The sequence below is a fragment of the Eleutherodactylus coqui genome, chromosome 3 (genome assembly GCF_035609145.1).
Source record: "Eleutherodactylus coqui strain aEleCoq1 chromosome 3, aEleCoq1.hap1, whole genome shotgun sequence".
NCBI classification, from domain to species: domain Eukaryota; kingdom Metazoa; phylum Chordata; class Amphibia; order Anura; family Eleutherodactylidae; genus Eleutherodactylus; species Eleutherodactylus coqui.
In genome coordinates this window covers 281,554,634-281,579,607 of record NC_089839.1, presented here as the reverse complement: position 1 = coordinate 281,579,607, position 24,974 = coordinate 281,554,634, and the positions used below count along the sequence as shown (strand labels likewise).

The 24,974-nt window shown below is 44.8% G+C and overlaps 1 protein-coding gene across 1 annotated transcript; it reads left to right on the top strand.

The window, feature by feature from the left end:
* The first annotated feature begins 1,553 nt into the window (after positions 1-1,553).
* On the top strand, positions 1,554-24,910 carry NDC1 (NDC1 transmembrane nucleoporin). Its single transcript, XM_066597522.1, has 18 exons — positions 1,554-1,645; positions 2,665-2,785; positions 4,417-4,518; positions 5,192-5,366; positions 5,446-5,587; positions 7,964-8,072; positions 8,154-8,205; positions 8,888-9,020; positions 9,937-10,026; positions 11,811-11,892; positions 11,987-12,148; positions 14,289-14,528; positions 16,002-16,114; positions 18,026-18,076; positions 20,786-20,849; positions 23,040-23,140; positions 24,289-24,449; positions 24,542-24,910. The coding sequence occupies exons 1-18, from the start codon at positions 1,622-1,624 to the stop codon at positions 24,603-24,605; spliced, it is 1,986 nt and encodes a 661-aa protein (XP_066453619.1). The 5' UTR covers positions 1,554-1,621; the 3' UTR covers positions 24,606-24,910.
* Positions 24,911-24,974: the final 64 nt, after the last annotated feature.

The following is a 24,974-nucleotide window of genomic DNA, read 5'->3' as shown; positions in this document are numbered from 1 at the left end:
CTGGAGCATTACTGGAGGTACAGTTACTATTGAGGCCACTACTATGGGCCCAATTACTATTGGGACTACTAATGGGGGTACTATTAGTACTGGGGACAGTTTTTCTATTGAGGCCAGTACTGCGGGCGCTGTTACTACATGGGCCACTACTTATGGATCTGTTATTATTGGATGCATAATTACTAGCCACTAGATTAATTGAGGTAAAAACATATGTGGTGATAAGCCATGCCCCTAACCACACCCCTCTTATGCAGCGATAGCCGGTTCGCCACCAGCTCCAGTGGCGGTAAAACGCTGTGTGGTCCACGCAACGCTTTACGCAAATGTCCGTGTGAATGAGGCCTTAGTAGTTGGCGTAAAGACACATATTGGCGGTCATCAAGGGGTTGATTCTACATCCGGTCTCTGTTTACATCACAGCCGCCATGACAGGTCCTACTGGAATGTGACCAATGCAGCCAATGACCGGAGGCAGCGGTGATATCAGTATATACGGCTTGTGATTATTATGACTCCACATGGCCGCTTCAGTGTGAATGAAGAATGGCGCGGACCACTGGAATGGAGCATCAAGAGATATGCTGGGAGCCACGATGCCAGAACGGTAGGTGACCACTGTGGCTTTTGATTGGTTTGCACGGTCAGATGGTAGCCGGTCGTAAACAAACCAGGATGACCGCTGCAGCACTGGATCGCCAGGGGAACTAATAGGCGCGTACAGCTACTTTTAGGGCTCTCTCACACAAGCCTATTTTACAGCGGGGGTTTTCGTGCCTAATACGCGGTACCAATCCTTACATTACTTTCATTGTGCCTCTGACACAAAATGTGCGTGCAAAAAAGATCTTGCTGCGTATTGCGCAAGTATACACGCCAAGATAATGTATGGCGATTGTCGGCACGCAGCAATGCTTTAAATACTGCCGCATGCTTTCACGCCGGAGATACACCCGCGGTGCGTATGGAAGAAAGAAAAGCCCGTGTGAGCGAACGTTTATTGTTTTAACACATTTGCACCCATGTTTAAAAATCTTTCGACACTCAGACAACCACTTTAATTACTACAGGGTGGGCCACGGAAAAGTAGCCTGATGACAACACTTTTATGAAAACTGTCTAAAAGAAAATCTGTCTGTTGCCCATAGCAACCAATCACAGCGCAGCTTTCATTTCTTATACTGCTGAGGAAAAATGAAAGCTGTGCTCTGATTGGTTGCTATGGGCAACAGACAGATTTTCTTTTAGACAGCTTTCATAAGAGGCGGGTGGCAAGCTACTTTTCCATGGCCACCCTGTATTTCACCCCATATACAGCTCTCCATTTTTTTTTAAAGCTGGACAGCGCCTGTAAACGGCCTGTTGGACCTTCAAGACATAAGCTGTCACATTGCTTATGGTTGTGTTCAATAAAGTTTTTCTTGTTTAAACGAGATCTTAGTCAGGCAGCGGCAAGGGCAGTCCTAAGTAGAAAGGCAAATATTCCGTCAGGCATGTGGCGGGGCAGCCCTACAGTAGTTCTATAGACAGTTTTCACTAAGGCAGTGCGGAGGACAGCCCTGGAAGGGCCCTTCGCTTTCCATGCCGCGCTGAGTGTTTGAATGTAGGAAGCGGCGTCGACATGAGTGTGGCCGGGGAGAGACAGGTAACACCCGGGGGAGGGAGCGTGGTTGCCTGCAGCGTCTCCGAGCCTTGTCACCCTCTATAGGAGATGTCGGGGATGTAGAACTACAAGTTCCAGCCATGCTATGGAGGACCGTGCTCATGCGCGGTGCTCAGCACCTGCTGGCTGTGTCTAGTGAAGAGTCTAGGGCTGCATTCATGTATTATGGTCGCTTTGGTGCTTGAAGTGACATCAACCATGTGCTAGAGGGGATTGTTTCTAAGACTGGCACCACCAAGGCAGAGTGCCCCCCACAGACATGGCATGTGCCCCTGATGTGTGTACCTCTGCAGGAGACCCCAGACTATAGAGATATCACTAATTACTTGTTAAAGGGGTATTCTGGGAATTTAACCCCTTGATGATCTATCCTCCAAATAAGTAATCAGTAGATGATTGGTGGGGTCCGCTGCTCGGGACCCCCAGTGATCAGCTGATTATTTATTAAAGGGGTATTCCGGGAATTTAACCCCTTGCAGTATTGATTATCTATCCTCCGGATAGGTCATTAGTAGATGATTGGCGGGGATCTTTCTGACATTCTATCGGATATATAGCATGCTGCCCTTTGTTTATTCCAGCGTTTTATACTAAATCTACAACAGATTTTTCAGCGCAGATGGGAACTGCATACAGGGTGGCCACAGGTAAGTAGGCTGGCACCACACTATTATGAAACCTGTCCCTGTTGCCTGTAGCAACCAATCACAGCACAGCTTTCATTTCTTTTGTTGCTGAGTTAACATGAAAGCTGCGCTGTGATTGGTTGCTATGGGCAACAGGGACAGATTTTCTATCAGCCAGCTTTCATAAGCGTGCGGTGACGGCCTACCTTTCCTTGCCCGTCCTGCTAATAACTTCCCTGACGGAAGGAAACTTCTTTCAGACCCGTCGGCAGATGTTGGCTGCCTTGTGGCCGCCGGTGGTATACAGCGCATGTTGTACAACGCTGTTATTATCCCAGTGCTTCATATCTAACATTATTGCTGCTTGCGTTGCAGGTATTGCGGTGGAGAGTGGCAGCCAGTCTTGCCTGGGCCGTTATCTTGTTACCACTAAGCTGCTTGGCCTTCATCTCCCTCAGCAGATTTCACGTGTTCCACCCGGCACAATGCCTCGCAGGTAAGCGATCCGTGAGTAGGATATGGAGTAAAGCTGCTTTTAGACAGAACGATTAATGTTCAGAAAATCGTTCAAAGGAGCGAAACTTAGCGTTAGTCGTTGGCTGCGTTTAAACTGAATCATTAACGAGAATTGTGAGCTTCTCATTCGTCGTTCAGTTTCAGCTGGAATAAAAATTAGCGCCGGCTCGTGCCGTTTAAACCCTGATCATTCAGTGAGTGACATAGGAATGTAAAACCCCCAGCAGGCTGCCCGCGCGGATGAGCTGATTATAACGTTACCAGCTCGCTCGCTCTGACAAATCCTCTGATTCTCGTCCCGTGTAAAAGGGGCATAAAGAATTCTAAGAGGAGGAGGAGGATCAGGAAGAAGCTGGTCATGTTGGTGTCATCGCGTATGTTTTTAAAGGATCCATTGTGATCCATTTATTATTTTTGCTTTCCTTGACTTGCGATTGGTCTGTTAGATTTTGATCCCTTTTATTGGATTCTATGTGCTGGTAGTCATTGACTTGGCACCCCATTTCTAATTCGAAGAGGTTTCAGAGGTTGGATTACTGACGTCAGATTTTTATGACATATCTAAATGATATTACATAGACTTATATTGTCTGTAAACACCTTTAACCCCTTTAGTGGCACGCCCGGAAAATCTCCAGGACTTGCTGCACTAACCATGCACTTAATCCCCGGAAGATTTCCGTGGACAGCTCTAGTGCTGAAATGCTGGCCAGGACACACAGTCATTGTGCCACTGCACACGTTTGCCACTTCGGATTACCTCAGGAAAATCTCTGGGGCTTGCTGCCCTGGCATGGCAATAATAAACCTACCACTGAAAAGGTTAAAGGGACCCTATCAACTCTCCTAATGATTGCAGCAGTCTGTCACCGATACTGATCGCTCTTCAGATTTTGCAGGGCTGGCCTGGCGATGAAGCTCATGCAATTTCATATATGTATGCCGCCTCCTGCACTTCTCCTCCTTCCTTCATTTAAGGATTGGCAGTCCTTCTGTATGGCGGTGCACATAGTGGGAGGCAGGAGGAGGGAGTGTGCGTATATGAATATACAGGAGCTGCATTGGATTCATCTTCAGTCTTGCCCTGCAAAGTTCTAGACATAAGAGTTGCAAAACCATTAAACCGATCGAAGTGACAGACCACTGAAATTGGTGCGTTTGTTACTATTACATGCTGCCCGCAGCCTGGGCATCTTAGGGAACCTGATGGGTTTTTTAAAGGCATTTTTCCCAAAACAGTGCCACACTAGGTTTTGTACAGCAGACTCTTGCTGATCAACTATCCTGAGGATCAGCTGATTACCAGGCTACTGTGTTTCTGAAAACACACAGCACTGCAAACACTGCAGTTGCCCACTATGACATTGCAGGCACAGTTGCCATTCACTGAAATGGGAAATTGGCCTGCAATACCATCTCGGGCCACTGCAGTGCGTACGGAGCTGTGTTCGTAGCAACACTTCAGCTCTGTCTGGCCCAACAATCAGTTGTTTGTTGGGGTCCTGGCAATGGACCCCTGATAACTATCAATGAACTATCCTAAGGGTGGGTCATCAATAGATCAATCCTTGAAAACACTTTAATCAATACTTTCCTTTGTTTTTCCTGCAGACTCCATAAAGGATGCCCTCAGCAGTTCCACATACTTCTGTCTACTGATCCTGTCCATGCTGCAGGCTGTTGAGTGCACTTTCAATGTGCAGTTCCATTCAGGTGAGACTGAAAGCATTACACTAAATCTAAAACAGAAAGCTTAAGGCCGGATACACATGAACATATATGTGCAGCGTTTTGCGCACGTGCTATGCAGTAAGTAGATTGCATTAATTTTACTAGGTTCGTTAACGTTAAAAAAAAAAATAATTTCATGCTCCCCCCCCCCCCCCCCCCCCTGCGCATCTGCATATTAAAATGGCACATTGATTAATTAACTTAATTGCTCATTTCAAAGAATAGGAGCATGGCTGCTTGTTTTTGTGCATGCAAATGCACACTATTTGCACACTCGGATTGCAGATCCCGCAGCGGAATTCAACCCCGTACTAGGCCGGCGGCCGCACTTCTTTCTTTTACTCTACTGAGGATGATCTGTACGGCTCGCCGTCGGACATGTGCAGTACACTGCGGTCTGTTCCTCCCCAGCCTGAAGTAATGAGCGTTGCTTGCATCTCATGCACAGCAATTAAAAGTGCATGACAAAGATCTGGGATTTATAATTTCGCATATATGATATACCACACTCTTTGTGACAAAATGCCTTTTGGGGATAGTTCCCCATGATGCTTAGCTTCACACCCTGAAATCACCAGGAATTCATATTTGAGCTCCCAATACACTTTGGTCTTGGCATATATGACTTATATACGATGTTATTGCTCTCCTGCAGTGGTGCCTTCCATCCCTGGTTCCCGGCTCTCCTTGATGGGACTGATCCTGCTTCCACAGCGTGTTCTTCACTCCATCATACATGCCACTATGGGGGTGCTGGTGTTTTGGTGCTGCAGCATCCTGAGTCAGAGTCAATATCGAGGCTTCACTGTTCCCTGCAGTCCAGACCCGAGGTGAGTTGGTGAAGTTTATGGCTTATTACAAAGAGCTGTAGAATTCGGATATAATGTGGTATCTTTCTTTCCTCCTCAGTGGTCATGACGCCAACAGTCAGGCCATGTGTCTGAATGAACGGTCCTTCTTCCTGCTGCTGGCCGGAGGGTTTATGGGATGCTGTTACAGCCTGCTCTACTTTATTCACAATATGAACTGCTTGTCTTTTCCCTCCGTGCAGGTAAGAAGTAACACGTCTGTGTATTTATGGTATCCCTGCCAGTACTACCTCTGGGACCGCAGAACGGGAGTCCTCAGACCCAGATTACCGCCTCCAGTACAGAAGGAGCCGAACTGGCTGTTCAATGCTGTTTTCTTAAACCCCATGGATGTAAATGAGAGTTATAGAAACTGTTTAGCTCGCGCCACTTCTATGGAAGCTACGGAAACGGAGAAGAACCGCCAGTTCAGTTGTTTCTGTACTCCCAGCTACCAGTGCCAACAGCGTATGGGCTGCATTAATAATCCTCTTTTTTTAATAATTCTATCTTAACCATGTTGGGCTAAGACTGGAATTCCCTTTACTATCCTTTTTATAGTGAATTACTTGCACTTTAATCCACCTTGCATTTTAGAATGTTTGCTGTGTCTGATGCATTCTCTTGCAGTGAAGCTGAATGTAGATGTCGGCTCATTATTTTGTGAAACCCCTGATAGTGACCTTGCAGAAGTTTGATTACTCGGGGTCTCGGTGCTGACCCCTGCCACCCACATATTGCTGGAAAGAAGGGCAGAATGTACCCTTTTCTGCTCTAATCTTTCAGAATCAGTCAAAAAAAGCGAGTCAGAATTTAGTCTACGAAATCATAGCAAAACTTTGAATGTACTCCAGAACTGATATAAAGCGACTCTCCAAACTAAGATATGACTGTTTTGCAAATGTATAATCGACTTACCTTGCGTCCTCCTCAGTGTCGATGCTGCCTTTGTTACTCAAGCCCCTAGAAGTTGTTGTTTTGTTGCAAAACCCGGCATGCAGTTCCATCTCAGGAAGATATACAAATGATGAGAGTTGTGGCGTGATTAGATGAAGATCTTGCGACCTGAGGCCTTAACCCGTTGCAATCCAATTTTGGATTCAGGGTTTCCTAGGGGTTTCTCTCTTTCTGCCATTACACTATGGCGCCATCTGCTGGCTAGGGCCAGTACTGCGGCATGGGATATGCTGGAGAGGCCCACGACAACAGAGCAGACAGTAATATACAGTAACAATACCCTGCCAGACGTCTTCCGACATCGGAGCTGTACAGCCTTCAATCAGAATGTCTGAAGACGTCAGACAGTGGATTGGAAAGGGTTAAAAGTGGTTTCCCCCTTGGCCCAAAAAAGGCTCTCGGAGGCTCCTTGTGTGTAGTGACCTCTTCTTCCGCTTGTGTAGAGCTTGTTGACCACTAGATGCCCCTACGACACAGAGAAGAGATTTCACCCGTTACCAGAGTCTGAGAGGGGCGCATTATTCGGGTGTGAGAAGCTGGATGGTCGTATTGATGAACTGTGTCTGTCGGAACAGTTTCCACACACTTAGCTGATGGACATTTGGTCTCACAGCGCCTATTACATGTACGGCCTTTGACACCCACCCACCATCACCTCCATTTACAGTGGTGCCGTAAACTATGAAACTGGATGCTACGGAGTGGAACCCCGGGTTGTCTTCAGTGACGAATCTAGGTTTAGTTTGTGCGATGACAATGGTGTTCGTGTCTGGAGACCTCAGGGTGAGCTCCTCAATCCTGGATTTGCCGTGGTGCGGCACACTGCTGGTGTGATGGTCTGGGCGGCCATCGCATATGACAGTCGGTCACCCCCAGTGATCAGCAATATGTTCAGAACATGCTGCAGCCATGCCCGGCTGCACACAGCAGGGGGTCACAGGAATGTCTCCACTACATTGCCACACTTCTGTGGCTGCCCGGTCGCCAGATTTATCAACAATAGAAGATATATGGGAACATCTGGGATGCCAACTGTGACAACCTATGCGTTTGCATGATCTACAAGCTCAGTTACAGCAAGTGTGGACTGATATGTCGCAGGATACCATACAAAACTATATGCCTCCATGCCCGCCCATATTACATCTTACGTCCAACGTAGAGACGGCACAACAGGGTACTAGATCCTCCATGCCTGCCTTTATCACAGCTTGTATACTAGCTAGAGGCGGTACAACAGGGTACTAGAGCCTCCATGTCCGCCTGTATCACATCTTGTATCCAAGCTAGAGGTGGCACAACAGGGTACTAGAGCCTCCATGCCTGCCCATATCACATATTTGTATCCGAGCTGGAGGTGGTACAACAGGGTACTAGAGCCTCCATGCCCACCCATATCACATCTTGTATCCAAGCTAGAGGTGGTACAACAGGGTACGAGAGCCTGCCTTCAAGTTATCCTTTGGATCTGATATTACATATTTATATCAACGTTATAATCACATAGTTTCATTAAATCCTTTTAGGTGCTTGTTGTTGTTTTTTTTCTTTTTCTTCTTGAGATTTCGAGTGTACTTGGAGGATACCTCAATTATAATAAACTATTTTCTTTTCTTCCTAAGCAATTCAAGTATTTGCAGTTCCGCCAGAGTATCCCAAAACTTCTGAAGTACAGTTGTGTCCAGTCTTTGTACCTGGCCCGGAATTTCGCCGCTCTCTATTATTTCCTGGGTATGCTTGTTAATGTAACCTCCTACGTACACAGATACATACAATATACACATTTCTCATAAACTTGGTCCTTTATTCCAGGGTATATTCCACGGACATGGATTCAAGCAGCCCTGAACCTCCACGCAGATCAGTGAGTGTTTTTCTTTTTTAACTGCAGGCTGTAAAGGCCAGGAGTGGCCCTGGTCTGAGGTGCAAATTATACCTCTCCCAAGACCTTAAATAAAACTTACATGAAACTTACAATCACATAAATAAATGTCTTATATATGGTATAAATGTCCCATAGGTGGGGGTTCCACTTTCAGAACTATTGGGAGCATAGGGATCCACCATTCTGTACTTCAGAGAGAAGGGGATTAAGGTGTGAGCGCAGAAGCACAGCAATCTCCATTGTAGTCTATGGGAGATACGGAAGCGGCTGAGTATTTCATGGTTCCCATAATCTACAATGTGGACCACAACAAACCCGCACAGCTGATTCTCCACTCATTGGTCACAAATATAGGGTTATCGGAGACGGCTGGCAGCCGCATGTTCTGCACATCTGGTATAAGCCATTAAATACATTTATAGATGATAGTATAACAGTCATAGACCTGGGTCAGGAACGCTATCTTTTCTCCTTAGGGTGAGCACCTAGAAGGTGAGTGAATGAGGAGACTTATAAGGCCATTCATGCTCCTCTGGGTAATATGCAAATAAGGGAGCTGGAACAATACCTCTGCAGCGCCACCTACTGGAAGGCAGGAATGTTGCCTTCCAATAGATGGCACTGCAGTCACAGACCTGTGACATTTCTCTTTTTTATGCAGGCATTTGCCTCCACTGGATACTCTTCGTGGGCTCCTTGACTTGTCACTATTTTACCAGATTTGGCTGTCTGGTGTATTTCTTCTCACCACCTGGTACATTGTGTGGCTGCTCTTCCAGATCTACGCTACAGAGGTCAGTAGGACACGGGATTTATCATATAAGACTGCGTTCACACCGGGACTTGCTATGTGGAAACCATCTATGGCACCCGCCCCTATGTATCATAGTGGGCTTTCTACATTTGGTATTTCTATAGAGCGAGCTCGCCGAGCTAGAGTGCTGAATATTCCCCCTCTAGTTCCGCATGTCTTTGTAGCATTTGTGTGTTTCATAAAGATTAATCTTAAAGGGCCACTACAGTGATTTTAATTTTTATTCATTATGTGGCTATCCCCCATTATATATAGGTGAGCTAATGTTTCCTTCATTAGTTACTCCTTTTATATGATACTCCTGGCCTTTCTTCCTCAGACGATCATGTGATCTCAATTTTGACCAGCTCAGATTTACTTGGGGTTATGATCTCTGAAACTAGTCATATTCTCAGTTTGTGTGATGTATTTACATGGACACTACCACAGGAACTGCCTAGAGGAGGATAAAGGCACTCCTGTCACAGTAATTGATGATGATCACACTGCTGCTGTCACACAGCTATAATAGAGGAGATCACAGCTCATCCTACTGACTATATACTAGTGGTCTGTAGCTTATTTAGGTGAATATAGCCATGAGTAAACTGTCCCTCCTGCAGGCAAAAATGGTATAGCCTTAACCAATGTTGTGCTGATGCATCATGGGATAGATGTGAAAGTAAAAAATCTCAGATGGTGGCTGAGAAGTACAAGACAGCAGTGATGTGGCTAAAATACACAGGAGACCTCTAGAATGTGAGATAGGCAATCGAGTAAGGGGGGGGCGGTGATGGAAAAATTAGTGTTTGCCTAAGTGGCCCTTTAAAGACTTTGACTTGCATGAATGCACTATAGTGATTGTGTTCTGCCATCGCAGTATAGTGTTGCTCGGCTTAACCTTTCTATATTTCTAGACCCGCACGTTTCCTGTACAGACTGCCTTTCCTGAAGAAGCAGCAAAATGTCTCCCAAACATGCTGAGCTGTAATTCTCCTCTACTGAAAGTGAGTGTATACCGTATATAAAGGATATCCTTTTCAGGCGCGTTTCCCCTAATGCTAGCAGTGCATTGGTCCCGCAACATCATTATTGATTTGATTTTAGATTTCTCTTTTGTTCATGGACTCTGCACTTTCTTAATTGACAGAAATAAACTATTAGAGAGTGACTGCACTTACAGAGAACTTTCGACATGTCAAAGTATTACACGGTGGCGGTCCCCCTGCTGAGACCCCTGCTAGACTGAGAGGCTGCAGTGCTACCTTGAGTGCTGTTCCCCCTTGGCTATGTTCGCTTGTTTTCAGAGGTGTATAGAACCCCCACCGAGTACAGAGAGTCCCCGACTTACGAATTTCGCAAGATACAAACTATCTGTCCTGCACAGTATGATGTAATGCTATGGCATTACATCATACGGTGCAGGAACCGGGGAAGGCTTCTATCAAGCCTGATAGAAGCCTGTCCGGTCAGATCGAGGTTGCTAGGCAGCCGGGGGCCTTCTGAAAGGCCCTAGGGCTGTCTATGCAGAGCGCCTATCAAGCCGTGCGCTTGATGGGCACTCTGCATAGGCAGCCCTGGGGCCTTTCAGGAGGTCCCCGGCTGCCTAGCAACCACACAGCGTCCCACGATCTCATCGTGGGACGCTGTACGGGCCCCCTGAACGTCGGGTGCAGGCTGTTTCTTATAGCGGGCACCCGGCGGCAGCAGTTCCGATGAGTTGCGCCGCTCGTCAGAACTGTTAACACTTTAAATAGCACTGTCCGAGCGGTATTTAAAGTGTTAACAGTTCCGACGAGCGGCGCAGCTCGTCGGAACTGCTGCCGCCGGGTGTCCACTGTAAGAACAGCCGGCACCCGACGTTGTATGGAGCGGGATCCACCCGCGATCCCGCTCCATACAAGCATTTGTTCGACTTGCGAACAAATCGACTTGCGAACAGGTTCCTGGAACAGAACCTGTTCGCAAGTCGGGGACTAACTGTAATACTTTTAACACTTCTATTTTTGAAAGCATTCACTTCTATTTTTGAAAGCATTCTTACCCTGTTTCCCTGAAAATAAGACAGCATGATTTTCCAGAATTTTTGAGGATGCAAAATGATTTTTCAGGCTTTTTGAGGATGCTTGAAATATAAGCCCTACTCTAAAATTAAGCCCTGCTAACAGTTAATTTAAAAAGTCAATTAAAATAGTGTCCAGGCTGCTATACATGTAAAAAAGTTAAACCTTTTTGAACAAAAATTAATATAAGACACTGTCTTATTTTTGGGGAAACAGAGTATTTTGTAGAATTACACCTGCCTAAAACTTTTGTACTGTGTGTGTTTTTTTTTTTTTTTTTTTGTTTCACATGCACAAAAAAAATAAACAAGAAGGACCAACTGATGTCATAACAAATATATGTACAGAAAATACGTTGGTGTGAATGAGCCCTTACTTAGAGAGACTGATGCAGGAGGAATACAACACTTATTATATGAGCGCCGCTGTGACTTCGTAGCCCGCCAGGTGCGGTCTGGACTGCTTTTGCAGGTAGAGAATAGATTGGGCTATTGTCAGTAAATGCATCAAGTGGAAGGACCAGCCCACCAAATGTTCTACAGACTGAGGCCACCAAGGCTGTTCTTCTAATCCGTTTGACATCCTAGTAGTCGTCTTGCCTAGCGCTGATAGAAGCCATAAAGTTCCATTAGTAACTGAATTCCCTAATATGTTTGTATACATTGCCTCTTTTGTAATGGCAGGCGGTTACTGTATGACCATTGATGTATTTTCTTTGTCCTCCACAGTATCTGGCCTTCCAAGACTTGATGCTGCTCTCTCAATATTCTCCGTCTCGAAGACAAGAAGCGTTCAGCCTCAGCCAGCCAGGTATCTACTATTTCTTAATGTTTGGAAGTGCGGTTCACTTTCTCTTCTCAGCAGACTGACTGGAACCTGATTTATTTCCCATAATATCTGGCAGGGGGACATCCTCACAATTGGATCGCTATCTCTAGAGAGTGCTTGAGTGTCTTAATCAATCTGACGTTAAGACTTGTGGCTCACCAGGAAGCCGCTGCAAGTAATGGACGTGTCAGACTCTCATCATCCTCTTCAGAGTCAAGGAAATCTTCCAGCAGCTCAGGTATGGCCTCCTACGGTAGTAACGCATCTCAATTGTTTGCCCTTTAAAAGGTTGTGCCGACATGGCATTCCCTGTTCACATGTTCTATTAGAGCATATGAGCGGAGACCCCCATCTATGTCTATGTCGGTAAGAGCGGCTCCCATCCTAGCGGGCCTTCTGCCTTCCTGATACTACATATGTATTACTTGTGCTAGTCTGTAACTTCATGTGACTAGCCATCCTGTAACACTGTTTCCCCTGCATCACCTGTTGCAGGGGAATTGTCAGACGGGGCGCGGTTTCCTTGGTTTGCCAGGGCTGCCGATAGTGCAGGACTCGGGCCGATCAGCTTTGTACAAAAAGTATTCTTTATTGTAGTGTAAATATACGGATTTTAAAAATAAAATACAAGAATGCGTTTCCCGTTTTTTGTTTTGGTTGTTTTGATACAATTTGTAAGGTTTCGGATTACCGGGCGGCCGTGGCGATGGTTTAGGTTGGCGGCGGGTTGTTTTCTTTTTTTAAATATTTGCATTCTGTATTTTTTTTTTTTCCTATTAATGCAACAATTTTTTTTTTTTTTTAACACCTACGTCCCCATAATATCATATAAGACTTCTGCTGTAGAAATAAAACCGGATAGCGCCTTTGAACCAAAGAAGTGAATACAATATGTCCCGGGAGGAACTTCACAATCCTTACATGATCCACTTCAGTGGAGAGCTGCATATGAGGGAAAAGATGAGACCCCCCCCCCCCCCCCCTATCATCAAAGAAATGGGGGTAAAAACAATTAATAAAACAACTTATGCGCTCGGACACTCGGTCAGAAGGATGGACATGAACTCACCCGGCAGATGGGAGGGAGATCAGCAGGATGCCAATAACTCTCTCCCCTCTGAATGTTCTACAACAGATCCCAGCAGTACACCCTGACACTAGGGCTACTGCGATGTCTTCTTTAGCATTTTGAATTTGGGTGTATTGCTAGAGACCCATTCTTCTCCTACACCAATAAAGAGGAACCTTCGTATTTACACCCTGGATGTGGACCCTAGTGTGTTTTGTATCTACAAGGTGTTCCAGGACATTCAGAGGGGAGAGAGTTATTGGCATCCTGCTGATCTCCCTCCCATCTACCGGGTGAGTTCAAGTCCATCCTTCTGACCTTGTGTCTGAGCGCATAAGTTGTTTTTATTAAATATAAGACTTCTGGGGACATTCATGCTAGGTTTTTTTTTTTGTTTGTTTGTTTTTTTCTTTTTAACCTTGACAGTTTTTCACTGTAACTGCAGCATCGATTAATTAAGCCCCAATTACAGGAAAACATCTGCCCTAGTGTGGAGTAGTCACCCAGCAGCTCTGTCATGCCAGGGGGCATTCACCTGATCACTGGGTCCAATAGAGGGAACCGTACTGCCGCTTCCTCTACTCTCTACATGGCTAGCACTCATTTAGTACTATGTAGACCGAATGCACACAGCAGGTGCGGATACCGCCTGTGGAATCCTGCACGGAATCTGGCACTGACCACGGTGGGTGACCCTGCATACCTGTTGTCGTCTTTGCACAGCTCGCTGTCGGACATGCGCAGTACAGATTTTATATATATATTTTTTTTAAACTCCTGCTTTTCCCGCGGAATCTGTGGCCCATCCACAATGTCCATTGCAGACGGGTCGCAGGTCGGACAGCTTCCGTGCAGGAAAATGGAGCATGATGCGATTTGTCATCCGCAAGCAGAAACCGCATCGCTTGTGTGCATGAAGAATAATTTTTCCATAACATGCTATGGAGGGCTATTGCTGCGGAACCCGATGGCGGACGCCCACTCTGGATCTCGCAGCAAAACTCCCCCTGTGTGCATGAGGCCGTAGGCTACAAAGAAGGCGGAAGGGGTTATAAACCTGGATCCAATCTGCTTCTAGATTGCATGAGCTTTAAACCTGCATCATATTTTTACGGGTTGATTGCCCATCATGGTCTTCATTTACATTAAACTTTGCCAAAAAATATATATATACTATTGACCTACACTGTAAAGTGTGCATAGACTTCTTTATCTGGCAGTCTTTGTCCTGTATGGTTCTTATGGCTGGAGTTCTACTACATGCCTTCTGCTTTTTGTTTTGCTTCATTACCTCTTCATTCATTTTCAGGCACCTCTTTCGTTAATAGTACAGTCGACCCTTTCCCAAATGTTTCAAATCCTCGGACCTCTGTCCCTCCATTTTTGAAGCCTGGTGCTTCTCTCAAAGCATCATGGGACTCTGGCAGTCCTTTTGCCTCTCCTGCAGTTGGTCACATCACTGGTTTGGATTTGAGTTCTCCATGGCACGGATCTGTACAGAGCCCCCATATTATGAGGAGAGGAGCCAAGCTGTGGACGTGTGGCCCAGGTGAGGACACTAATTCAGTTGTTTGCATGTGCAGTCTTGGCCCCATGTTTCAGTTATTGACATGTAAAGGAGCATATGGTTGGATTTCCTACATCTGGAAATGTAGCTTTCAGTAGAATTTAGGTTAAAGGGGCACTAACTTTTCAGACAACTTCTGCTCCTCTACTAGCTTGTGTTAGTCTCATCATTTCTGTAATCTACTTGTATTAAAAATGCTGTTGCTTTACCACTGTAAATCATGTTTAAAGTACCTGCCACTAGGGGTCTCCCTTCCAGGTTCCCTGCAATCCGCTCTCTCGTTAAGTACAGACATTTCTACAGCAACAGAATGAGGGACTATCTTCACAGGCTGCAGGCTGACAGATCTGCAGACACTGTGATAATGTTATCGGTCAAATGAGCGAAACCAAATGGTAATAGTTCGGTCTAAATGCGAGTCAATGACTGAATGACAAATGCTGATCATTCACTTTTTGTTCAGTCGTTCTCAGTCACTTATATAGCAGATGTGAACGGCTGAACGATTTCTCGTTTGAATGAGCCAACGATGTATCTGTCTAAACAGACTGCACGAGAGCCAACGGGCCAGCAGTGACATCACTCACTCGCTCAAATGGGACCCTTTCACAAATTCTTCTGCTCGTGCCAAACTCTGCTCCTGAGGCATCGGTGATGTCATCCATGGAGTGAGCTGAAATCTCAAGCATGCGCTGGAATGTCTCAAACTGGCACGTCCGCCAATCGGTGCAGCTAAATTTGCCCACTAAAGCGGTAAATGATTTGTGTATGCGCTGGTCCGGGAATACTCTGGGCATGCATGAGACTTCATATCGCATATAGCAGAGATGGGCAAGTTTATGGTAAATCTCCAGTCAGAAGAGACGGATTGGACTGCAGGAAACATAAACTGCTTGTTGGAAACGGGTGTAATTGAATTGTCTGTTGCTGTAGGTGGTTTAGTAAGCTCGGAAGTGCTGATGGGTTCCCTTTAAACCAGGGGTATCCAACCTGCAGCCTGTGGGCTGGGCCACATGCTGGATATGGAGGAGGTGAGGGGCTACCTGGCAGTGGCAGACTATGGGCTTCCGCTCACAGACAGGCTCATGCAGATGACGGGGCAGCGGGCGGCACTTGCAGCTCTGTGACTGTCCGAGTCCAGCGGCAATCCTCCTTCCTGTCCTCCCAAGTTCTGACTGCTGCTATCCAGTATGGAGATGAGGCAAGAGATGGTGGTCTTATCTTGGTGAGTCCCTTACCTGCTGTCAGAAATGGGCCCATGTGAGTCTGGACAGCTGTGTCCAGGCCTGCATGCAAAAACAGGCACGGACTCCAGTCTGTAGTCCATATGTCTTGGGGTAGATGGGGGTTGTTTAGAGGACGATGGGGGATTATTCGGAGGACTGTAGAGGACGACACCCTGCATCATTAGTGTATGTGAGATATATTCTAATATGATTTTGTTTTATTTTTAAGATCTCCAGGGCAACGGTTCAGACGTTTCTCCTGTCTCCAAAGCCGGCTTTGGCCCTACCGGCAGCGACAGACAGCATGCCCTCTATGCGTGGCTGCAGAACAAGCAGGAGCAGGTAGGTGTATGTTATGGTGGCCATAAATACTGCAGTGATTGGACTCGGTACTGCACTGTACGTGACCATTCATTGACCACCAGAAGCAGATGACATTACACAGGCGGAGGGGTTTAATTGGTGGTGCATGGTTTATACCATGTGTAAGGCCGGTTTCACATCTGCATTGCACATCCAGTCCAGAGATTCCATCCCAGATCCAGCTCAGAATACCCCAAGAATAAGTCCTGCATGCAGAGATTTTTCTTCTGTCTAAAAGCCGGACAGCTGAGCAGAAATGGAAGGGAGCAGGAAAGTGGCACCCCGAGAGCAGATGTGAACCGTCCTTGAGGGAGACTGTGTTTTTTTTTGTTTTTGTTTTTTTTTTTCCATTCCAGAATTTCAAGAGCTATAACTTATTATTTATTTATTTATTTATTTTTGTCGCCAGAGCCGTATGAGTTCTTTTTTTTTTTTTTTTTTTTTTTTTTTTTATTGTGGTACGAGCTGCTCTTCTTTTTTTCCTTTTTTTTTTTGTTTTTAATGATTTTATTTACTATACCATATAGTGTAATGAACATTTTTGTTACATTTCTGAGTTGGGTGATATGGCGAACGCAATTGTACCCTTTTTTTTGATTGGGGGGAGGTGGCATTTTTTTTTTTTACAGTTTTCATAGTGCTGTAAAAATAACATTTTAACTTTTATTCTGTAGATCAGTATGATTACTGTTTTATATCAATTTTGCAGCATATTCTATACAGCAGGAGGAGCTGAGCAGCTTGTTTAGTTTTAGGGGGAAAGATTCAGTAGAACTTGTATTATATTCATTTATATTTCTGCTCATTCTGAGCTGAACAGTCCAATGGGCGGAGCTATCAGTGATTGACAGCTACCGCTGTATGTACAGCCTGATGGGGACCGCCCATTGGACTGTTCAGTTCGGAATGAGCAAAGTTTTCAATGAATAACATACAAGTTATACTGAATCTGTTCACATAAAACTATGTATCAGCCTGTTCAACTCTTCCTACTCTATAACATGTTCAAACGGACAGATTCCTTTTTAAGTGAGGAGACAAAAATTCTGGCATAGCCTTTTTTTTTTTTAAACGACTTCTGCAGTGCACAATAACTAATGCAATTTTTTAATATTTTGGACTGTAAACGGTGTAGTGAAACCTTTTTTTTTTTTACTATTTATTTATTTATTTTTTTTATTAATCTTTAAAATTTTATTTTTTTAGTCCCCATAAGGGACTTGAACTTTTAGTCATTGCCTGTACAATATATTGCTCTACTCCCAAGCCTACTTCATACCACTCATCCCGACGACACATGATAGATATATCCTTTTATAGGTTGTTAAAGGGTTAATAAATGATTAAGGGAGTTGTCCTTTTGCCAGGTGATTTATTTAGGTCCAAATGAGTTAAAACAAGAAACCCAGCAGTACTTGCCTATCCTCTCCCTTGGTAACACAGTGCTGCAGCTCCCGCGGTCCTCCTGGTCTTTGTTGTGAAATGACTACCACCTGACCGCTGCAGCCAATCAGAGGCCGCTGTAGCCAGATGCAGTTCTCCTGGTATCACCACTCAGATGCTGGGAACCATGATGCCACGAGTACGGCACTTGACTGCTGCAGCTGTTAGCCTTTCCACAAGAAAGACTAGGAGGACTGCAGGAGCTGCAGCGCTGGATTACCAGCGGTGAGGACGGGTAAGGACAACTGGTTTTGTTGTTTCAACACATTTGGAACTATAATTTTAAACAACCCCTTTAACATCCCTTCACCTGTAAATACCGTTTATAGCATATGAATAAAATGCTCCCATTTATATGTTCTGGGCTTGAAAACCCCTTAAAATGTTTCCTTTTTGTATAGTGTTACAGATTTTCTTTAATGATTTTTTTTTTTCTTCTTTTCGTAGATCAAACATTTCTTGGCAAAACGAGTTTTGTTCATGTATTTATTCAGCAAGGTAAGACTCTGCCATCAGCACCGGGATTGGTGGATGTAACATGATTAACGCCGCAGCATCCCTTTAATCCAGCATTAATGGGGCTAAATAAGTACCAGATTGTCAAATATTCTGGATTATTGGATAGTCATTAAAACTATCTCTACCTCACTTGTAAGGGTAAAGAATCTGAAGTACAAAATAAAATGTGAGCACAAGATCTAAGGCTCTAACTTTTTTCACCGTAAGGACCAAAAAGAATATAAAATATAACTTTCATTAAATCTAATTAAAATGGCATATCCACAAATATTAATCCTATATGGGACACAAGTCCCACACTGATATGAAAAATACAAATAATAGCCGTTGAGGAGATTGGTAAGATATACCACAGAAGATAACGTTCTGTAGAATATAATGTGTCAGACGTTCTCACTTCAAACGGCAATACAGCTCTGCCTATCCAAGTATTTGATATAAGATGTAAGAATACTAACACATGACAGGGTGTATTAACCCCTTGAGTGGCGGGTTTCCTACCACCCTGTCGTGTCCACCAGGGCAGGTTTTTTAAAATGGTCTAATCATTGAATTTCAACTAGTTTTGCAGTTGCGTCTCAAGAGCCATAACTTTTTCATTTTTCCATTGACACGGCCATATGAGGGCTTGTTTTTTGCGGGACAAGTTGTGATTTTTTAAACAGGGGGGAGGAAAAAAAGAAATGGGGAAAAAAGAAAAAAAGGGGCCATGTCATTAAGGGGTTAAATAATGTATTAACTTCCTTCTCTGGGTCATTACGACGCATGGATACCACATGTGTGATTGTATTTTTGATTTTTTTACAAAGTAAAGGTAGACAAGTGTGTTTATTATGTTTTTTATAATTTTTTAACTTTTTTTTTTTTTTTTTTTTTGTCCCTTTAGGGGAATTCCACAGGGACCCATCAGGACCCCTGATCACATTCCGGGGGTCGATAGTGACAGCCCTTTACATGCTGCAGTCACATAGACTGCAGCATGTAAAGGGTTAACACAGCAGAGATCGGAGGTTTTCTCTGATCTCTGCTGTAAGAGCTGGTACCTAGCTGTCCTCTGACAGCCAAGCACCAAGCTCTCCCTGCCACAGAGATCATCGGCTTGCTTCTGACAAGCCGATGGTCTCTATGGCAACCTGTAAACAAAGCAGGAGGTTGCGGGCATATCGGCAATATCTTCTGCTGGTTTTTCAAAGCCCTTGCTTTGTTCTCTGTGGGTCTGTGCAGGCAGAGCACACTGTCACAGCTTGTGGCATTGTGCTCTGCAGCTCCCATAGTGATGCATAGCCCAGAAATCTTCCGGGCTATGTCGCTATGAGCAGTGGAGCTCGTCCCGGAAAATTTCCGGGCGTGCCACTCAAGGGGTTAATAGATGGATAATAAACACCAATTCCATATGATAAGTGGGATAATACCTTAGATGGATGAGACTCTTGGTGTATTATATGTTTGTAGATATTGATACTCCTCAATGTGTAGGGAGTCAGATTTTACTCCACACCCAATCTGCTTATTTATTGCAGTTTCTTATTAACCACAGAGTTGTGTTGGTGGTTAACTAGGCCATCTACTAACAGATTTTATTGTTCAGATCCATATAATAAAGATCCAAAGGCTGGACTATACATAGGATAGGTAGTGAGCGTTGAATACTAAGAATGTCAATGATTCAATCACCCCCTATTGACTGATAATTATAGCCTCTGTCTTGCATAGATAGAAGAAAAAAAAATTATAACTGCCTTATATGAAAGGGATCGGATATCCTAAGTAAATAAGATCCCTAAAGTTCCCATCTACGCGTTTCCACAACTAAGATTTTTATAGTTGTTTCATCAGGATGGTAAGTAGTAGAGAGGCATGACCAGCCAGTTCGGCTGTTTTGTGATAAAATGGACAGAATGCTAGAATGCTCTAAGGCCTCATGTCCACGGGCAAAATAAGAATTAAAATCCGCAGCGGATTTTAACTCTTCTCCTGCCCGCGGATCCGCACCCCATAGGGATGCATTGACCACCCGCGGGGTAGATAAATACCCGCGGATCGTCAATAAAAGTGATTTTAAAAAAAAATGGAGCATGAAAAAATCCGGACCATGCTCCATTTTCGTGCGGGTCTCCCGCGGGGACGGCTCCCGCGGGCTTCTATTGAAGCCTATGGAAGCCGTCCGGATCCGCGGGAGACAAAAATCAGATTTTACTCACACGCTCCGTTTCTTCTCTTCGCGCGGCGCCATCTTCTTTCAGTCGCGGCTGGATCTTTTTTCTTCGGGACGGCGCATGCGCGGGGTATGTCACCGACGTCATCCTGTGCATCCGCCGAGCCGAAGAAAGAAGATCCGGCCGCGACGAGAGAAGATGACGCCGCGGCGAAGAGAAGAAACTGAGCGGGTGGGAGGTGAGTTTATTCTTATTTATTCTTATTTTCAGCGCTCATGTCCGCGGGGCAGGAGGGACCCGCTATGGATTCTACATGTAGAATCCGTAGCGGGCCTGATTTTCCCCGTGGACATGAGGCCTAACTTTGTTTTTTTTTCCAACTGGAGAAGCTTCCTAATGGGTTCTCTCTGCTGGATCTTGTGGTTTTGTGAGATCACGCCGTTGTTTTGGATCACGCCTCGCAGTATTGGGTTCTCTTCTATGTTGTGTATTCCTACAGGTTTGATCAGTTATTATTTTTCCCCCTATGCAGCATCCAGAGGCCTCCAGTCAGGAAGTGTTCGCGGATTCACAGATCCACATTTGGGCTTTGGAAGGTGAGAATGAACCCTGTGCTTAGTTATTTCCTCACCAGGGCAGATTTGGCTATACATGCATACGTAAGAAACCATTCGTAGAGCTGAAACCACGGGTCGCCATCTGTTGCTATGGCGATATATTGATTTTAGATTGGGAATAGCTTGAATCTTTTATTTCAGATATATTTTATCTCCTGACTACAAGCACAAGTGAAACTTGAATAATGCTGTTGGCTTTCCTCATAGAAATTGTCAATCTTCAATTTAATTTTCTAGTGTTTAAATTAAGACAAATCAACACATAATTTATGGTTCAGTTCCTTAAAGGGGTTGTCTCCTTGTAAACTATACATGGCCTATCCTCAGGATTAGTCATCGGTAGTAGTTTGGCAGGGCTGCGTTGCCAGGGACCCCTTCTGCTCAACTGTTTACCTGGCCAGTGCACTCATGTACTGAACTGAATTCTGCAAGAAGCAGACAGCTTCGTTCTTATTATAGTGGCCAGGCTTGGTATTGCAGCCCAAGTTCTCCTTGAAATGAATGGAAACTTTGCCATCAATACCAAGCCTGGCCACTACAGTATGAACAGAGCTGTCTGCTTCCTGCTATCTGCTCTGTGCACAAGCACACTGGCCTGGTAAGCAGCTGATTGGCAAGAGGTCTTTGGCAATGGTGCCCCTCCAATATACTACTGATGGCTTATCCTGAGGATAGGCCATAAATAGTTTACAACCGGAAAACCTATTTAAGTCCAGGTGCACTCTTAGGCCTCATGTCCATAGTAACATACATAGTAACATAGTTCGTAAGGCCGACTGAATGCAATGTCCATCTAGTCCAGCCTGTGTTGTTGATCCAGAGGAAGGCAAAAAACCCTAAGAGTAGAAGCCAATTAGCCCTTTTGGGGGAAATTCCTTCCCGATTCCCTAATGGCAATCAGACTGTTCCCTGGATCAACCCCTAATAGTTCCTACCTGCCTGTATAGCCTGATTACCAATTAACCTAAGATTTTTATCCTGTAATATCCTTCCCCTCCAGAAAGACATCAAGTACCTTTTTAAACTCTTCTATGGATTTTGCCATCACCACTTCCTCAGGCAGAGAGTTCCACAGTCTAACTGCTCTTACAGTAAAGAACCCTTTTCTATGTTGGTGATGAAACCTGATTTCCTCTAAACGTAGCGAATGCCCTCTTCCGCCGCTCGCGTTTGCATATGTTGTTTATATAAAAGTATGGGCTCACGCTGTTTGATATGTCGAGAAATAGAGCATGCTGCCCATGAATTATCACAGACTGCACACGGCCCCAAATACACTAGTTTGCCGGAGGTCTAAGACATCGGTCAGTGTCTCTGTTGCTACTATACCAGTAGCACAGCAGGGGATTTGACATGGAAGACACGTTACACCTCCTTCAGTGTTCGGTATGCCTAAGGAGTCCCGAAATCTACTGTTTAAGCTGTCGTGCGCCATATGTAAATCACGCTGGAGTGGTCTGATGGATCGTCCATTGCTGTTAGTGGTCCTGGGTTTTCTGCAGCAAGTGATTGTCCAACCCTCCTCCTGGCTTTTGACTGACAGCACAAGTATGAGACTAACAACCAACCAAGAACTGGGGGATTTGCTCACGAACGCGTACTGCGGAAATACCAGGACCGCTCTGCGGTAGTGAACCGCTCATTGGACCATTCCAGCGTATATATTGCATGTTGGAGGTGGAGCATAGGACAGCTAACCCCGTGCAAGACTGGGGTTGTAGATATATGAACCACCATGAGTGGTTTCTGCACTGCTAGTCTAGGGCACTGGCAATTCTACGTAATAGCAGAATTGTGATTGCAGCTCTGGCTGTGGTTGGCGTAAAAGACAGTCTAAAAGCATAATTGTAGCTGCAGCTCTGACTATGACGGGGTAATAGAAATTAACTTTAAAATCATATCCAGAGCTGCAATCAGTTATGGTTTTAGATAGACATGATCTAAAAACAAAATTATGACTTCAACTCAAAATGTTGTGTAAGAGCAGAACTGTGATTACAGCTGTGGATGTCACTTGTCTATAAAGCATTGCATAGTGCTGATGGGAAAAGGTGCAGGTTATTGGCACGTTTTTAACATTTCTTCCACATGTAAAAGCATCCCAAGTACAAGGCCCTTGTAGTGCACCATTCATTTGTGTAGTAATCCCAGTTTTCTGGTCTTTTTCAGCTTTGTCTCACCTGGTGGCAGCGTCCTTCTCAGAAGACCGGATGGGAGTTGTACAGACCACCCTCTCCACTATACTTGCCACACTACTTAATCTACAAGAGGTGAGTGTCGGCCCAGCCGGCTGTTTGATAATCTCAGAAGGTTTTATAGTATTGATTGATATATCTAGAGGTGAATCCCCATGTTCAGTGATTGGAGGGGAGGGATTTGGGTCTGGGTTTATTATATTTGGGGAGCATTGTATACAGACCTGATCTGTGATGGTTTGAGAAGTGTTTGATGCTTTGTTTCCAGTGTTTTGGCATCGGTTTTATATATTGGTATCATTGGAGGCTGTTTGGTATTGTATGGTATATTCGTAAAAGTACTACCTGTCGCCGTTGGGGTGCAGCATAATGCCTAGATATAGCACCCAGACATAATGTAATTGCACATGTCAGCAGTAGAGATGAGCGAACGTACTCGGCCACGCCCCCTTTTTCACTCGAGCACCGCGATTTTCGAGTACTTCTCTACTCGGGTGAAAAGATTCGGGGGTTGCAGAGGGGAGTGGGGGGGAGTGTTAGAGAGAGAGAGCCCCACTGCAATCCCCCGCTCCCTGGCGCCCCCCGAATCTTTGCACCCGAGTAGCCAGGTACTCGAAAATAGCGATGCTCGATCGAGTAATTACTCGAAACGAGTACGTTCGCTCATCTCTAGTCAGCAGTAATTAGGCGTTTTATTTCCTTACATCCACTGCATACATATCTATTTGGGGTGAATAGTAGATAGTAGACCCCAAAATACTGTATAAAGCAAGCTTATAACTAAAGTGCTATATGGAACAGGCTGTGCCCGCAGTGGAGAGAGCAGTGCAGGCACAGCTAGATCTTCCTGTTAAGCCATGCAGTTAGCTAGATGAAAACCAGAATTCTGAGCCGCCTCTTCACCTAGCTGAAGAGGTTTTGTAGGAACAATATACAGAATAGGCTGATAGAACCTATTGTAGAATTGCTTATAATTAACAAAAATTTATATATTTATTAATTAGTCTAGAATCTTTGATCTTCATTATATAGTATTTTGGGGCTTCAGTCACAATTACCAGTTTTCCACACGATGTTTAGTCCTGGAAGCAATTAATATTGCATGTTGAGGGAGCATTATGTAGGAGGAATGTAACTACTTACCACCACAGACATGCCAGGAGATCCGCCAGGTCCTCTCTTTAGAGCGTTCTGATATTCATTGTCCGTTTTTTTAATTCCAGGCTGCAGAAAAACATTTCAAGCTTCCACACGCCTCCAGCAAACCAACCAGAACCACATCGAGTTTAGTAGATTCTTCTTACAAGACACTAAGGTTCGCTGTTCGATCCAGTCTGAAGACCGCAATCTACAGGATAACCACAACATTTGGAGAGCACTTACAGTAAGAATGGAATGGGGGGGGGGGGGGGGTGGATTTAGATTTTCATTAAGGGTTTGGATTAAACCTGGGATGTTTTTGTTTTTTGTCTCCAGCGCTGTTCCTGTGTCTTCAGAACATCGGAAGAAACTGCAGCAATTTCTTGACTTCAAGGAATAGTCCATCAGCTGGAATGTGGCTTGTGTGATATCATGGACATCCGGCCAGCTGCCGCCACTACAGTGCTGTACCAAATGTGACGGCACCATAAGAGGTTCCACTGTACAATAAAGCACCGACACCTCTTACTGAGACCTCTATTTATTTGTGTTCCAGTAACTGACCTCGTTCTGTCTGCCCTCGTCTCCTGTCGCCTCCTGGTTGTCCTCCTTTGATATTTTTTATGTTTTCATCTACACCTTGTAGTTTTATAAAAGTGTAAAGAACTTTACAACATTAAAGGTGAACCGTTTTGAAGCTTATAATGGTGCCGGACAAAGTTTTATATTTCTACCCTGTTTTTATTTTAGGTTTGTGCTTCCATGCAAA